The sequence below is a fragment of the Vulpes lagopus genome, chromosome 9 (genome assembly GCF_018345385.1).
Source record: "Vulpes lagopus strain Blue_001 chromosome 9, ASM1834538v1, whole genome shotgun sequence".
In the NCBI taxonomy this organism is placed as follows: Eukaryota; Metazoa; Chordata; class Mammalia; order Carnivora; family Canidae; genus Vulpes; species Vulpes lagopus.
In genome coordinates this window covers 48,064,081-48,079,937 of record NC_054832.1, presented here as the reverse complement: position 1 = coordinate 48,079,937, position 15,857 = coordinate 48,064,081, and the positions used below count along the sequence as shown (strand labels likewise).

Genomic DNA, 15,857 nt, shown 5'->3' with positions numbered 1-15,857 from the left:
TGTGCCTCTCCAAGGGGTATCTCTATTTCTTGGAAAAAATAAGTTGATCCTCTAAATGCTCTGAAGCTAATGACACTTAAAAGCTCCTAAAATTGATGGAGCACCTGAGTAGTTCAGTCGGTTAAGCATCTGCCTTTGGGTCAGGTCAAGACCCCAGTGTTCTGGGATTGAGCCTCACATTGGGCTCCCTGCTTGGCAGGGAGCCTGCTTCTCCCTCTCCCTCTACTAGCTGCTCCCCCACTTGTGCTCTCTCTCTAATAAATAAAATCTTCAAAAAGAAAAGCAAAGAAAGCTCTTAAGATTGAGAGAGCTCTTAAAATCGAGAGAAAGTCATGATAAATCCTATATATCTTATAAATAAGCATATACATGTATGTATCATGCTGTAACCCCCCCCCCAAAAAAAATAACCTCATTCCTCAAATAATACACTTACCAAATACAGTTTCCTAGAGAAAGGCAGAGCTAATGACTATACGAGCAAGTTAGGTCATTCTAGAAGTCCAGTGCTGGTTCTTCCAGCAAACAGCCCCCCTCAAGCTATGCTACTTAGCAGTTGAGAGACAAAAAGGTGAGTGAAACACTGTTTCTGGACTGAGGATCCAGTGGCACAGGGTTAAGATAACAGTGGTTGGTAATAACAGGAGGAAGAGGAAAAGCCATTGCAGGGGTTTCTTTTATTACCTACTTAGTACACATGCCTAAATGTGTTAAGCATTCTTTTTTTTTCTTAAGGTTTTATTTTATTTATTTTTTTTTTAATTTTTTTTAGCTTTTTTTTATTTATTTATGATAGTCACACAGAGAGAGAGAGAGGCAGAGACACAGGCAGAGGGAGAAGCAGGCTCCATGCACCGGGAGCCTGACATGGGATTCGATCCCGGGTCTCCAGGATCGCGCCCTGGGCCAAAGGCAGGCGCCAAACCGCTGCGCCACCCAGGGATCCCTTTCTTAAGGTTTTAAAATTTTATTCATGGGAGACAGAGAGAGAGAGAGAGAGAGGGAGAGAGAGGCAGAAACACAGGCAGAGGGAGAAGCAGGCTCCATGCAGGGAGCCTGCCTGATGCAGAACTTGATCCTGGGACGCCGGGATCATGACCTGAGCCAAAGGCAGACACGCTCAACCACTGAGCCATCCAGGGGCCCTTGGGTTAAGCATTCTAAGGATATTATCTCACTTAATCTTTACAATAAACTCTGAGGCAAGTATTATTATGCTCATTTTACACATGGAAATACTGGTGCGTAGAGATGAAGTTACTTACACCCTTACTCTGCCACAGTCCAAGCTGCTCTCCTCAACATCGTTGGTAGTTTAAACACTGAAATAAACATTTTTCTTTTGTTTGCACCATGGGGACGGATTAATAAAGAAACTCCAGATACATGTCACTGTGCTGGGTTCCCTCTCATCTCTCACAAGTTGGATTTCATCTTTGACAAATACCTTTAGCAGGAATGAGACATTTTTGTTTGTGCCAAGTTTGAAGGATAATGTGAAGAAGTACTTGGCCTGCCTCATTCATGAATTTTGCAGTCGCAAAGGAAGTTGACATATATCATTTTTTTTATTGTTTTTTAGTCCTTAAAATATTTTTTTTAAGTAACCTCTATACTGGACATGGAGCTCAAACCTACAACCCTGAGATGAAGGGTCGCATGCTCTACAGCCAACGAACAGCCCCCGGTATCTGTCATTGGAACTTGGCTCTACACATAAATGTAAAGGTCTTTTTACACACACACATACACAAAAGTCTTTTTTGAGCATGTTGACATGCAGAGGTAGCTCTGGGCAAAACTATGAGGATTGTATGTTGTACTATAAATGTTTTAACAATTGGCTCTCCCTCCAAAATATGTGTGTATACGTTTATTATAAATTTTACTAATATAAAGGATGTGTACCACCCAATCTACAACTAACAATGAAATAATGCTGCATGTTGTAAATTCCATATAATCGATTGATTTTCACAGAATGCTTTCCTTGATCTTTGTTCGAGTATCTGTAGCCAATCTTTGGTTTGACAAAATAAATGTAGTTCCAACATGAATGGTGCTGGATATTTTTATTTACATTAAAGAGTAGGATGAAAGTGAATCAGTAAAGACATGTATCCGAACTACACTTGTTCCTTATTACATGAGGGCTATCTTTGTTAAATCAGAAAATCATCTTTGAAAACTGGAAGACTTATGTCTCCAAATTTTACAATTCACAATGTAATGGCTAGAGGTACCACATACTTTAAAGTTTAGTTTGCATTATTAACATTTTCTCAAGCCTGGACAAACAAATGAAGTGGGAGAGCGAGGTTCTTGTCTCACGGAGTCAAAGAATGAATCTCAAGGACAAAGCAGAGCAAGTAAAGTGATAGAAGTTTATTAAGCAAGAATACAGAGAAAGTTATCAGGAGTGAGAGAGATCCTGACAGGGTTAGCAACTTGGGCCTCCACTGACAAGTCTTTTATTTATTTAGGGATCTTGTGGTCTTACCATTCTTGTGTTGTCTTGGTTTGATTAAGAACTCATGATAACGTCCTTAATGGCTTACTTCTTTTTTTTTAATTAATTAATTTATTTATTTACTCATGAGAGACAGAGAGAGAGGCAGAGACATAGGCAGAGGGAGAAGCACGCTCCATGCAGGGAGCCTGATGTGGGACTCCATCCCGGAACTCCAGGATCACGCCCTGGGCTGAAGGCAGGTGCTAACCCACTGAGCCACCCAGGGATCCCTAATGGTTTACTTCTTTAAGGTCTGGGCATTCTTTGTTGGTCATATGACTGTCATTAAAAAGACACCCTCCCCACCCCACCCAGGGCAGGTGGTCTAGCCTGTTCTGTTCCCTTATCTCTGGTTTCCTTACACCTCAGTATTTTGGGGATTTCCATGAGCTTGATCACATAGCCCCCTATTTATCTCTCCCTACCTAACCTTGCCTCTCCTTTACTCACAACCAACAAATCACCAAGCCCTGATTTGTACCATTTGCCTATTTCCATGTTCTAATCACTCCCACCATGGTCAACTTGAAGCTACAATAATGATACCATTAAACCTTGCTTGAAAAGGAATACACAGCAGCAAACCATTATATAGGTTATCTACCAAATATATACAGTAGACTTAATCTCAAGTGCATAAATAATAATATAATAAAATAATCAGAGGATGATGAGTTTGATTTATAATTTATTTAATTGTGGGTTTGTATTAAACTGAACTGTATAAAATTACTGACAGGCAACCACTTGTTTGAGCTACAAGAGTTAGAAGTTCATAGGATTCAACCTAAAACATACTCAGGGAGTTTGGAGATGCTGGAAATGTTGGGGGTAGGGTTGGATAATGATGGATGGTAGTCAAAAGGACTTCTACTATTTATTAAATGCTCTCAAGTGCTGAGCACTGTACTAACCCAAGTCTGACTCTCTGTGATTTTCAACAACTAAAGCAGAATTTGTGATTGTGATTCAATCTTATGTAGCTTTCCCAGTTTGAAAATATGGAGACGGACGCCTGGGTGGCTCAGTGGTTGAGCATCTACCTTTGGCCCAGGGCGTGATCCTGGAGTCCCGGGATCAAGTCTCCTGTCGGGCTCCCTATATGGAGCCTGCTTCTCCCTCTGCCTGTGTCTCTGCCTCTCTCTGTCTCTTATGAATAAATAAAATATTAAAAAGAAAATACGGAGACAGACTAGAAAATTTCTGGCACTTTAAATTCAACTAAGAATTTAACACAATATATATGAAAGTGAATTACGATATATGTAAAATAGTGTTCAAGGTATTTGACACAGTTTTTGAGCTAAGTATAGAAAAGAACAAGCACTCCTTTTTGGAGCATGAAACTCAATAATTAAGTCCTGGCTTAATTAAGTACGTACTGTATTACCACCTGTGCATTTTGAGGTGCCTCATGGATGTTGAGATCTGATTTCTTATCTGTGATTTGGGTGATAATACTATCTGCCCAGATATATGTTCCATTGACTGTGAGGTTTAAATGGGAAAAAGAAAATAGAGAGTGTCTTATAAAAGGTCCCATTTTGCAAAGGTAGTGGCTTATTATAGGATCCCAGCTCTGTGTATTTGCCTTCAGGATTGCTTTCTAGGCTCTGCTCCCAGACTTGGGGCTGGGGGCAGGGGACAAGGGGCGGGGTAGGGGGAGGGGTAGGCTGGGGGGTAAACAACTATCTGCCTTTGCAAGGGTTAAGACGTTCCTAAACATTTGCTTTACAAACAACTGCATTGCTGAATTCTCACTTCTCAGGATTCTTCAAATTGCCGGCTCACAACCAATCTATTTACAACTTAATTTTTAAAAAAGAAGAAAAGCCTTCCCTTCTTCCATATTAACAGTCCTCAAGAAATTTAGGACAAATGCAATTCACAATGGAAAGCTCAGGCACTCAGATGGAGGGAGGAATGTTCCCAAAACACACAGGTGTCTCAGGCCTTCCAGTGGCAAAGCTGGGAGGGGGCCAGTTGCTCTGGGAGGGGAAGAGCAGAGCCCTGACCCTCCCTCCCTCCTACTCTCCTTCTCCCTGTTGAGGTTTCCTTGGCTTGTCTTGCTGATTCACTGTTGCTGTGAAAACAGGGCTGAGCATGCTGTTGAGATCCACAGAAACCAGAGGAAACTAGTCATAAAAACCCTGAGTACTGACTATCAGCTGATAGATCTCTTCCTGATAGCGCCTCATAACAGCTCACACTTTTTTCCAGACTAGAGCAAATTTTCAGGAGCCGACCAGGATCCAGAGCTGTGTCAGCCCCACTTGGCAGTGATCTCTTTCCCCATGCTTGAGGGCGCCGAGCTGTACTTCAACGTGGACCATGGCTACCTGGAAGGCCTGGTGCGTGGGTGCAAGGCCAGCCTCCTGACCCAGCAGGACTACATCAACCTGGTCCAGTGCGAGACCCTGGAAGGTAAGCCCTGCTCTTCCCACCATTTAAAAAGGGGAAAAAGGAAATGATGCTGCCCATTGGAAGCCTGGGGAAGGGACTGTGCTCCTATGGCCTGAGAGTCCAAAACAGGTTCTTATTCCCAGGGCCCAGATTTCAGCGGCCCATGCACTTGGAGGAGGGAAAAAAAATTACATCTTTCTTTTCCATTTTCTCTAAGTGAAATTTAGCATTTCCTTTTATTGTGAATGTAGGCAACAAGTCACAGTGGTTAGTTAGTACTGTGTCACCAACAGAAATGCAATATTTTCATATCCCTCTACGATTCTTGCAGATATTTTGAAATATTTATATTTTCATGATTTCACAATTAAACTTGGCATTGCACTTATTCTTTAATCTTGATATTTAATGTCTTAATAAAGTACAGTGTTACGCCTGTTTTATTTTTTAATTTTTTTAGAGAGAGAGCACACATGCTAGAAGGGGGAGGGGCAGAGGGAGATAATTTTTTTTAAGCTTTTATTTTTTTATTCATGAGAGACACAGAGAGAGAGGCAGAGACATAGGCAAAGGGAAAAGTAGGCTCGCTGCAGGGAGCCCCGTGTGGGACTCGATCCCAGGACCCTGGGATCACAACCTGAGCCAAAGGCAGGCGCTCAACCACTGAGCCACCCAGGCGTCCCAAAAGGGAGAGAATTTTAAGCTGACCCTGAGTAGGGCTCACTCTCACCACCCTGAGATCATGACCTGAGTTGAAATCAAGAGTGGGACACTCAAACAATTGGGCCACCCAGGCGTTACAGAGTGTGACACATTTTAAAACATCTTGATCACTATAGTTAACACATTTTGTTCACTTTGCAATCCTATGTATTTTCATTCTACATATTTATAAATAATATCTGGAGAAGGACTTCATCAAACTGCTCAACGACACATGCTTCCCCTGCCCCTCAAAATGCTAAGAAATTTGGTCTAGAGAATTTTATTCTATATGTAGTTTTTCAGTATATATTGATAATAAGATTTATTTGAAGTTTATCTCTAACTGAAGCTTGAGAAAAAAGAGATGGGTGGGTGGTGAGGCCAAGCCCTGTATTCAAAAGTACTAACCTTGACTTCTGCTAAGTGGAGACAGGTGGCCTAAGGCTCACCACCTCTGAGCCTCAGAGTCCTCACTTGTAGAATGCAGTGGTGATGCCTGCTTTGCCTGCTTTGTTTGGAGAAATAAATGAAGTAATACATGAGAGATATGTTAGAAAACGTGAAGCACATGTGAATGGAAATTATCCTTTTTTAAGCACTTTATTGAGGTGTGATTGACATACATAAAACTGTGTATATTTAATGTATTACAACCTGATGAAATTAGGGGTAAGTATACATCCATGAAATCATCACCACAATCTATGCCGCAAATCTATCCATTACCTCCAAAAGTTTCTTCCTGCCTGCTATTATTTGTGTGTGTGTGTGTCAACTGCATTCTCTATGCTGTACAGTAGATCTCTAGAACTTATTAATCTGTGTTTCCAAAACTTTGTACCCATTGACTAAAACCTCCCCATTGCTCCCTTTACTTTGGAAATGATCTTTAAGCTACAGTTTTTTCAAAACTCTATCAAACATTTTGCATCTGTAATACAGCATTTTTATTATAAAAATATCTATGCTAGTTCATTTTGAAATGTACTTATAAAATCAATATATGTCAATAGTAAGGTGCTTTAAAATTTCCAGATTATTCTAGAAGAAACAAAGTAAGAAGGATCAAACTGCTAGAAAGTGTGTTGAAAGCAGAAACAAAACAAAAAACCTGAAGGTGACTTTGCTGAGGCTGAAGGTCCTGGGTCATTTGCTTGTGGTTTTGACTTGTTAAAGCCAGAGTTGAGGTGGAGCTGTTCAAATGGAGATAGATGCTCTCCTTTCATTAGCAATGGAGACAGCTAGAAAAATCTTTCAGATGATAAATAATTTTGTGGGCTACAAATAATTGCAATATAATCCCAAATCCTAAATCATTTCAACATATTAAATTAGAAGCTTAATGACTAGAGAATATTAATCATGTACAGAAAATCTACATAAATATTGCGATAACTTTGTAGAGCGATAGAGCATAACTAATACTTATCATGGTGAGCATTCCATAATGTATACAGTTGTTGAATCATTGTCATAACCTGAAACTAATATAATGTATGTCAACTCTACTTGAATAAAAAAGAGAGAATGTGCTTAAAGAAGAAAAAGTGAATGAATGCAGGGAAAAATGAGTGTTTTTTTAACAGAAGCCACTAGAATGATTTGTATTTAGTTTTCAGTCAAGCTTTTATTTTTTAAAATTTAAGTAATCTTTACACCTAATGTGGAGCTCGAACTCAGGACCCCAAGGTCAAGAGCCAGCTCTCCTCCAACTGAGCCAGCCTAGCGCCACCAGCCAAGCTTTTAAACGAGTTTAGGAATGCAAATTTAACACAAACAATACATAAAATGTGATACAAAATCTGGTTTAGCCTGCTCACCAAAGAATCCAGAGAAACCACCCTCAGCTTCAATTTGGGAGTGGAAAAAGGATTTCAGACCCTTTTGAAGACCTGAAGCAAGAATCTTTTTAGAAAAGTACACACAAATGCATAACATACAAAATTTTCCATGGAATATCAGGGGTCATGGTTAAGAAAGCCTGGCACATACATCAATTGTTTATTGTCCCCGTACCTCAGGTTTATATCCTTCTTTCCTCCTAATAATATATTTTTTTTAGCCAGTCATTTCACACCCCTGTTTGAATCTGTGTACCAATCTGTTTGGAGACTCCCAGGAATATCAAGTGTGAGTCAATAAACTGCGGGTTATAATGGCTGCTGAGAAAGTAAATCTAAATAGGGACTTCATGTCTGCATTAACAGTTGAGGATACTGAGGCTTAGAATAACTGTGTCTAGTCTGACACTCTTGTCAGGGAGTATAGACATATCTGCATCTCTTTTCCTACTAAAATGTCTGTGCCTCCTGAGCATGAACTGGAGCTAAATGATGATTGTCTGTGTTGATGCTAGTTCCATTTTGATATAGAAAATAATAAGGCCTGCCCTACCCGATTATTTCATAGGCTGTTGGGAGATAACTTGTGAAAAGCAATGCACTGTTTGCATCTGCACATTTACGAAGAGAAACTCAACTATCTTCTGAGCTGGATTACCAATTGAGAAGAGGGGAGCCTGGCTGGCTCAGTCAGTACAGCATGTGACTCTTGATCTTGGGGTTATAAGTTCAAGCCCCATACTGAGTATAGAGATCACTTAAAAATAAAATTTTAAAAAAGGGAGTTGAGGGACGCCCGGGTGGCTCAGTGGTTGAGCATCTGCCTTCGGCCCAGGGCGTGATTGATCCTGGGGTCCCGGGATTGAGTCCCACATTGGGCTCCCTGCATGGAGTCTGCTTCTCCCTCTGCCTGTATCTCTGCCCCTATCTGTGTGTGTGTGTGTGTGTGTGTGTGTGTGTGTGTGTGTCTCATGAATAAAGAAATAAAATCTTTAAAATAAAAAAAAAAAAGGAGTTATTCCTTACCAAAAAAGGGGGCAGGAGTTGAAGAGAAGAAATCAAGTTCAAAAAACAAAAAACAAAATAAAAAAAAAAGAAATCAAGGTCATTTTTTTTGGGCTAGCTGGTAAGGACTTCAGGGTTTCTGTTTCCGTTTGCATAAAATGTGCACTGTACCAACAATGGATGAAGAAGAGTAGGTAAAGAAAAGAAGCTAACTTGGCAAATATTAAATTTGCCTTTAGTCTTTTCAAGTTCTCTAGGCTTCAAAGGGGTTCTGACACCCACAAGTTGTTTTAGAATTACTTAGAAAGAACACATAAGGTTTCAGGTAAATTTAGAAGAGAAAATGAAGATTGTCTAGAAAAGCTTTTTGAAAAATCCTAGAATTCGTAACTGCTTAACTAGGTATATAATTGTGCCAGTGTGATCAGAAATACTCATCTGTTCCAAGGTCTGCCCCTGACTAACAGCGACCTGAATCAGTTGCTAGAACACTCCGTGACTCAGTCTTTCCCAGAGACAAAGGAGCGAAGCTAGTTCACATGGCCTGGTCCCACTGGTAGTGCTGGGAGGCTGTATCACATGGAAACTTTAAAGTCTTTAAAAGTGATTTTGCAGCAAAATAATACTGCTAAAGGGACATGAAATACTCTTTTAAAGAATTAACACTTTTTTAAAAAAAATATTACGACTCTGTTTCTTGGAGCAGCTTTTAAGTTAGCAGCAATTTTTGTTGTTGTTGTTGTTAGCAGCAAAATTGAGGAGAAAGTACAGAGATTTCCTATATAGCTCCTGCCTCCACACGCAGCCTCGCCACCGCCAGCATTCCCCCACTGCAGCCCACAGTGCACTTGTTATAACTGATGAACCTACACTGATGCATGTTAATACCCAGAGTCCATAGTTTATGTTATGGTTCACTCTCGGTGTTATACATTATGGGCTTGGACAAATATATAATGACATGTATCCGTCATTATGGTGTCATACAAAGTATTTTCACTGCCCTAAAAATCCTCTGTTGCACCTGTTCATTCCTGGCCTGCAACCCCACTTCTGGCGACCACCAATCTTTTTGCTGTCTCATAGTTTTGCCTTTTCCAGAATGTGATATAGTTAGAATTATACAGTGTGCAGCCCTTTCAGACTGACTTCTCTCACTTAATCACATGCATTTAAGTTCTTTTCATTTCTTTTCATGGTAACACTGCTGTTTTCATTAGAATTTTTAAAATTACAAATAAGACTGCGGTAAATATTCTTTCCTCTTCAAAGAAGACAAGGTGGTAAAATTAATACTTGAGAGCTCTAGAATTTAGTCATTGATCTTTTCTAAAATATATGGTGAGAAGTGTTCACTGGCCTTGTGGATTGAAACTTCACTTTGTCCTCTCTTGCCATATATATTTTTTAAGGGAATGAGGAAATCTGATTATATCTCACCAACAATTATGTCCCTTTTAGGGGACATGACCTTCCTTCCTTTCCAATAGGAATTATTTTAACAACAATATATTAATCATTTCTGGCCAGAGTCGAGGAAGTAAAACTGAATAAGATAGAGTCTCTGCCCTACAAGGGTTCCCACTCTGAAGAATAAAAATATTAAAAAATAAGAACTCTTAATGGGGGCAGTTGGGCAGGACCTATCAAAATTCCAAATGCATACATGCTTGGCCTGGGACCTCATATAGCATTGTTTAGAATAGCAAAAGATGGAAGCAAACCAAATGTCCATCTGCAGGGAACTGATTAAACTACTTATGTAACATTCACATAACAGAATATTCTGTAGCTATTAAAAAAAAAAAACAACATGACAACACCCCTTTAAGAGGACTGATATGGAAATTCGATCACCAAGATCTATTAAGGGGAAGAACTATGTGTGGCATAGTACTCTAGGAAAAGGGCAGATAAATTTAAAAATATTTTTTCTATATGCTGGTCTAGATACAAAGAAACTAAAAGGTTCCAACAAAACTAAAAATAGTAGTTACCTGCATCTAGGAATGAGTGGGCGGGGGTGGTGGTAGATGACAAGCACAGGCAACCTTTCACTTTCTATCTATATTTATACCTACTATCTATTTTTAAGTGAAAAAATACATATAGGAGGAGGACTTCGTTCAAAGGGCTTTCTTCATGCTCCCTTAAATACTATTTGAACCTCCAATTATAGCACTTAGTTTTTCCACCTTGTATTAAAAATGCATATCTAATGCCATCACGTCCCTGTTCAAAAATACTTCAATGGCTTTCATCAGGCAGGATAAACTTTACCCTTGGTTCAAAAGGCTGGAGCAGTCTTGCTGATCTCTACCTTGCAAGCATTTTCTCAAAACTTTTCTACCTTTTGTGAAGTTTATCCCTTCGGTGACAAATTCTGTTCTCTAACCTGTCTGCCTGGAGAACACTCATTCCTCTTTACAGTCTCCACTCGAGTTACTTCCTCTGTAAATCTTTTGACTGCAGCCCTGTTGGGGTACAATCGACAGGCCTTACCTTTGTACTCTATTGTACCTTGAAATGGACCTGATTCTCTGGCATGCATAGATGCGTCATGCTGGGAGGACACTTGTCTTGCTTGACTATCTAGCCCCTGGAAGTAACAGTTAAGGGCTTAACTCATAAATGAATAAATGAATCTATCGCCTCCTATACTATAAGTTTCTCAAGGACAGAAACTATCAATATGTGAGGCCACCAAGGAATAAGATAAGTGGTGGGGGAGATACTTTTACAATGTATATGTATATCAAATGTACACTTTAAATACCTTACAGTCTTGTTTGTCAGTTGTACTTCAATGAACCTGAAATTTTAAAAAGAAATATTCATTTTTTTAAAAGGAGCAGAGGCTATATGCTTTAATGTGCTAGTTCCCCTAGCCTACGGCTGTGTTTTGCACATAGTAAGAATCTGAAAATTCACCTTAGAAATGCCTGCATGTTTGGGTTCAAGTCCTAGCATTTCTACTTTCTGGCTCTAGGATATTAAGCCAGGTTGCTTAACTTTTAGCATGAGGCTTTCTTATCTGATACTTAGATAATATCTCCCTGGCCTAACTCCCAGTGATCAAGAGCATCAGAAAATTCTGAAAATGTTTTGTAAACTTTAAATCATAAGAATTCCTAGGAAACCATAAGTACCTCCCTCAACTACAGTGTGTTTACAACAAGAACTAGTTTCCCCTGTTTTGCTAGACTTTTGAATTCCTGGAATAATTCTTCCCATCTCATGGTTATGATTAGTGGTGTTTTGTATATATATATATATATGGTTCTATGTAGCTGATTCTGTTCTTCAGAGAGCACCAGTTTGTTTGGTGAATAAGAACCAAAATGAGGAGTTTCAACCCTGGTTGACATGCATGGAATTGTATAATGAAGTACTATGTGGTCCTAAGTTTTTAGCACAAAATAAATCTACCAATATTTGTAGTTTATGTGATAAAAATCGTATTAGGTGATAGTAGAGAATATGATAAGCAGTAAGATATTATTCACTCCCTAAACAGTTCTCTAGTTGAGGATCTCATAAATAAGTAAAAACAATCCAAGTTTTAACATGCAAGAATGAGGGGCAGCCCAGGTGGCTCAGTAGTTTAGCACTGCCTTCGGCCCAGGTTGTGATCCTGGAGACCCGGGATCGAGTCCCACGTCAGGCTCCCTGCATGAGGCCTGCTTCTCCCTCTGCCTGTGTCTCTGCCTCTCTCTCTCTCTGTGTGTGTATCTCTAATAAATAAACAAAATCTTTAAAAAAGATAAATAAAATACAAGAATGAGTTAAACCTATAGATGGAAGATATATTCAAAAGGGAAGCAGATCTTCAGGACTAAAGGCTAGAAAAATGCCAATGAAATGCAGGCAAGCAGGGTTGAGGTGGCTGGGCCTTCTGGGCCAGCAGGGAAAATTAATAAACTACAGATTCCTGTACTTAATAAAAACATGGATGAGGAGTAAACCAGTTTGGCTGCAATACTAGAATACATGAAGATAAGGCTGGAATTTCAGCTGGGAAAAACTTTGAAGGACCTTGGAGACCTGATTATGGAGCTTTAGGAAATGAGTGAGGTCAAGGGACCTGTTTAGATAGTTGGTCAAATACTCGCGAGCATAGAAAACATGAACATGCTATTTTTCTGAGCCTCAGTGTCGTCATCTATAAAATAAGAATATTTGTTAAGGTTAAGAGATGATGTCCATTAGAACCACTCTGTCAGTGGTAAAACAGTACAAATATTAGGAAAGTCCTTTTTGATCTGCCTACAACTGTCAATGACTCCAAGATTCTTATAGGGTCATTACTAACTCAAAAGAATTCTTAGGAAAGATGAAACTGGAGGCAGGGAGTAAGTACATGAGGAGAAATGAGCTTGGGAGAATCAATTTAGAGCTCACAGCAGTAATCTTGATGTCAGGTGGCCATTCTAAACCAAGGGCAAGAAGAGTGGAAACCAGAGAAGACATGAAGGAACAAGGCAGGGGATTTGGCTTAAGAAAGCACCAAAAAGGACTTGAAGTTTTATCACTGTAAGGATGGCAGTAAATTAGCAAAAATGGAGGGAGAAGTTCCGGTTTTATAGATATTGGTATATTTATTAAAATCTGAGCAATTATAAGATCTGATGGCCAATGCCAATACATCAGCTGAGAATATTCTGATTTAGAGAAAAAATACCAAAGTCTTTAGCCAACTGAAATAAATTATTGCTGAAGTGGGTGGGTACACGTGAGAAGAAAAAAAAAAAAAAAAAGGTAGTATTATGTAGTAGCTTCCACATGCTGGCTCTTCACCTACATCATCTTGTTTAATTCCCTCAACAACCCCAAAGCATGGGTTCTATATCCATTTTGTAGGTGAAGAAACTGGGCTCAGAAAGGTCAGATTACATCTTATTAAGTTCAGTGCCAGCAGAGTGTAGGGAAAAGGCAGGGGATGCCTCAAGGATAGCACCCCCTGCAGGTACCTCTGCGGGTGCTTCCTTGGCATAAAACCTACATGAAGTATGAAAGGTCTGGACATTCACTTTATTAGAGAGCCCCAAACAGGAAGCTGCACAGGGGGAAAAAAAAACTCTCATTTTTTAAAACTGATCTGACCAACAAATTGATGGAAGGTGATCATGATGTCCCAGATCACTATCCTGCCTCAGGAGCCAAGTAGATCACTCCACTGAACCCAGTGACTGCAACCCACAGAAGACACATTTTTACACTATGACCCTGTGTGCACACATATATATGCTGCTCTGTGTTATACACTTATGTTTGTTATAAAAGCCTAATCCAATACTTTTATTCTTTGCCATTTGGGACCTATTAATTTGATGTAGTTTGTAGTGATCCCAGTTTGGAAAACATTTCCATTTCCTCATTTGAATGAAAAAGAAAAAAACGTCACTTCTCTGGATAAAAAAGCAGTCTAATTTTCCAAAGCGAGCTCCGTGGGTGGCTCCATTGTTTTCTAGTGGGCTCGGGAGGTTCTGTACCATACTCTTTTCAAAAATCACTCAACGTAATGTGTTAAAGGCTTTCCATTGCTACAGCTGAGAAGCCTGTTTATTTCAAATTCATTTGACCACAAAGTCCTTTTTATCATGTACCTATATAAATAAGCACTTGGGGAAATGGAGAGAAAAAATTATGTGAACCCATTTTGAAAACTATAAAATGATAAGCGTTGCTGATATTGTTAGCAGTCTATCGTCAGCTCAGAGCAAACATTTCAGATTTTGAGATGTTCTTAGAATCTCCCTGCAAGCGTCCCTTGGATTGTTTTGGTGCTGGGGAAAAAAAAGGTTCCTCTTATTTCATTTGCCTCTCCATTGACAACAGTATTACACGATTCCTGGGGGATCTGAAATACTTGAGATGTTGAATTTCAGGATATCATTGGCAGCTAAAAGGTTTGGAAATTATTTTGCTTAAAAGAAACATATGCCACATGAGCAAAATATCATGGTTTTGAAAGAAATAACATTTGTATTTCTTCTGTTGGCAAATATTCCTCAGTGTTGAGAACGCAAACTGTCAAATTGTATAAAAATCCAAGCTGCCAAAATAAAAGCCAAGTAAGACGTGCCCCCCCCACCAAAAAAAAAGGATAATTTTTAAAAACCAAGTTAACTAAATAGCTAATTGAGCAAATAAATTCTGCAGTCAGATAAAGAATATTTCCGGCACATAATCTCCTCCAGATAGTAAGAAAGAATGCCTGTCCACTGAATCTCAGATACATAAGAATCACTTGAGGCCTAATTGCAAATCCACTCTCTCATCAGCTACCGCAGCAATAAGTTCATAGCCAACAATGAAATCCGGTTATCCTCGGGATAAAGGAAGTCATTCCAAGCCTTTCTTGAGACAACCCCTGCTTGTTTCTCTGGCTTCATTTCTTAACCTCTCCTTCTCTCCCACTTAATGCTTCAGTAATTACCTGGCATTCAAAAACATTGCCATTTACAGGATGCTTGGCATGGTCTTCTGGAAATGATGTTCGATTTCAAGAGTAAGGAGATCCATCTCCTAATTCAAGCCTTACTACTATAAAACCCCACCACTTAGCCTCATTGAGACTCAATTTCTTTATCTATAATAAAAGGATATTGTTGAAGACTGCCCATTCCACCTCCCATACCCATGGTAAATACTACTAAGAAACTTATTTTTTCCATCAAACCAAGATGAAGCTTTAGACCCTTCTTGACAGTTTTCTGAGCAGCTCTTTCCAAATGACTACAACTGGCTCAGGTAAACTTAGGACTAGGTGGTTGTTAATGTTTTCACCTGTGTTAAATAATTCTAGATTACTTGACTAATTGAATTTTTTTGTTGTACTAGAATATCTGTACTAACATTGAATTTTCTATTGCTTTAGATAGTAACACTCAAAGCTAACTCATACGTAGACTTCATGTTAAGGTCTAATAAGATAATTAATATGCAATTTATCATAAAGTCACAATAAATTCAATTAATGTTGTAAAAGCTACTTAACGCATGTTCAAAATTTAATCTGATTTGAGATTTCATTTAATTTCAGATGTGAAAATTCATCTCCAGACCACTGATTATGGCAACTTCTTGGCTAATCAAACAAATCCTCTTACTGTTTCCAAAATTGACACGGAGATGAGGAAAAAGCTATGCAGAGAATTTGAATATTTCCAGAATCATTCCCTGGAACCGCTGAGCACATTTTTTACATACATGACGTAAGTGGTAGCAGGAAGCCCTATTGATCCCCTATTTGTGCAAACAACCCATAATAGTTATAGGTGGGGGGGGCATTAAGTTGGCATGAGGCTTAAAACCTTTTTCTCTTGTTTGTAAATTTGAATACATAAGCTCACCAAGCCTCATATTCATTGCTAGAAGATAGACTTCAT

At 39.2% G+C, this 15,857-nt stretch overlaps 1 protein-coding gene across 1 annotated transcript in view; it reads left to right on the top strand.

Annotated features, from left to right (window-relative positions):
* Positions 1-4,659: 4,659 nt before the first annotated feature.
* The window catches only part of ATP6V0D2 (ATPase H+ transporting V0 subunit d2), a 43,760-nt gene continuing 32,562 nt past the window's right edge, over positions 4,660-15,857 (top strand). Inside the window, exons 1-2 of the mRNA XM_041769629.1 lie at positions 4,660-4,936; positions 15,512-15,683. Of these exons, the coding sequence (XP_041625563.1) occupies positions 4,807-4,936; positions 15,512-15,683 (302 nt within the window). The 5' untranslated portion in view covers positions 4,660-4,806. The remainder of the gene's footprint in view (positions 4,937-15,511; positions 15,684-15,857) is intronic.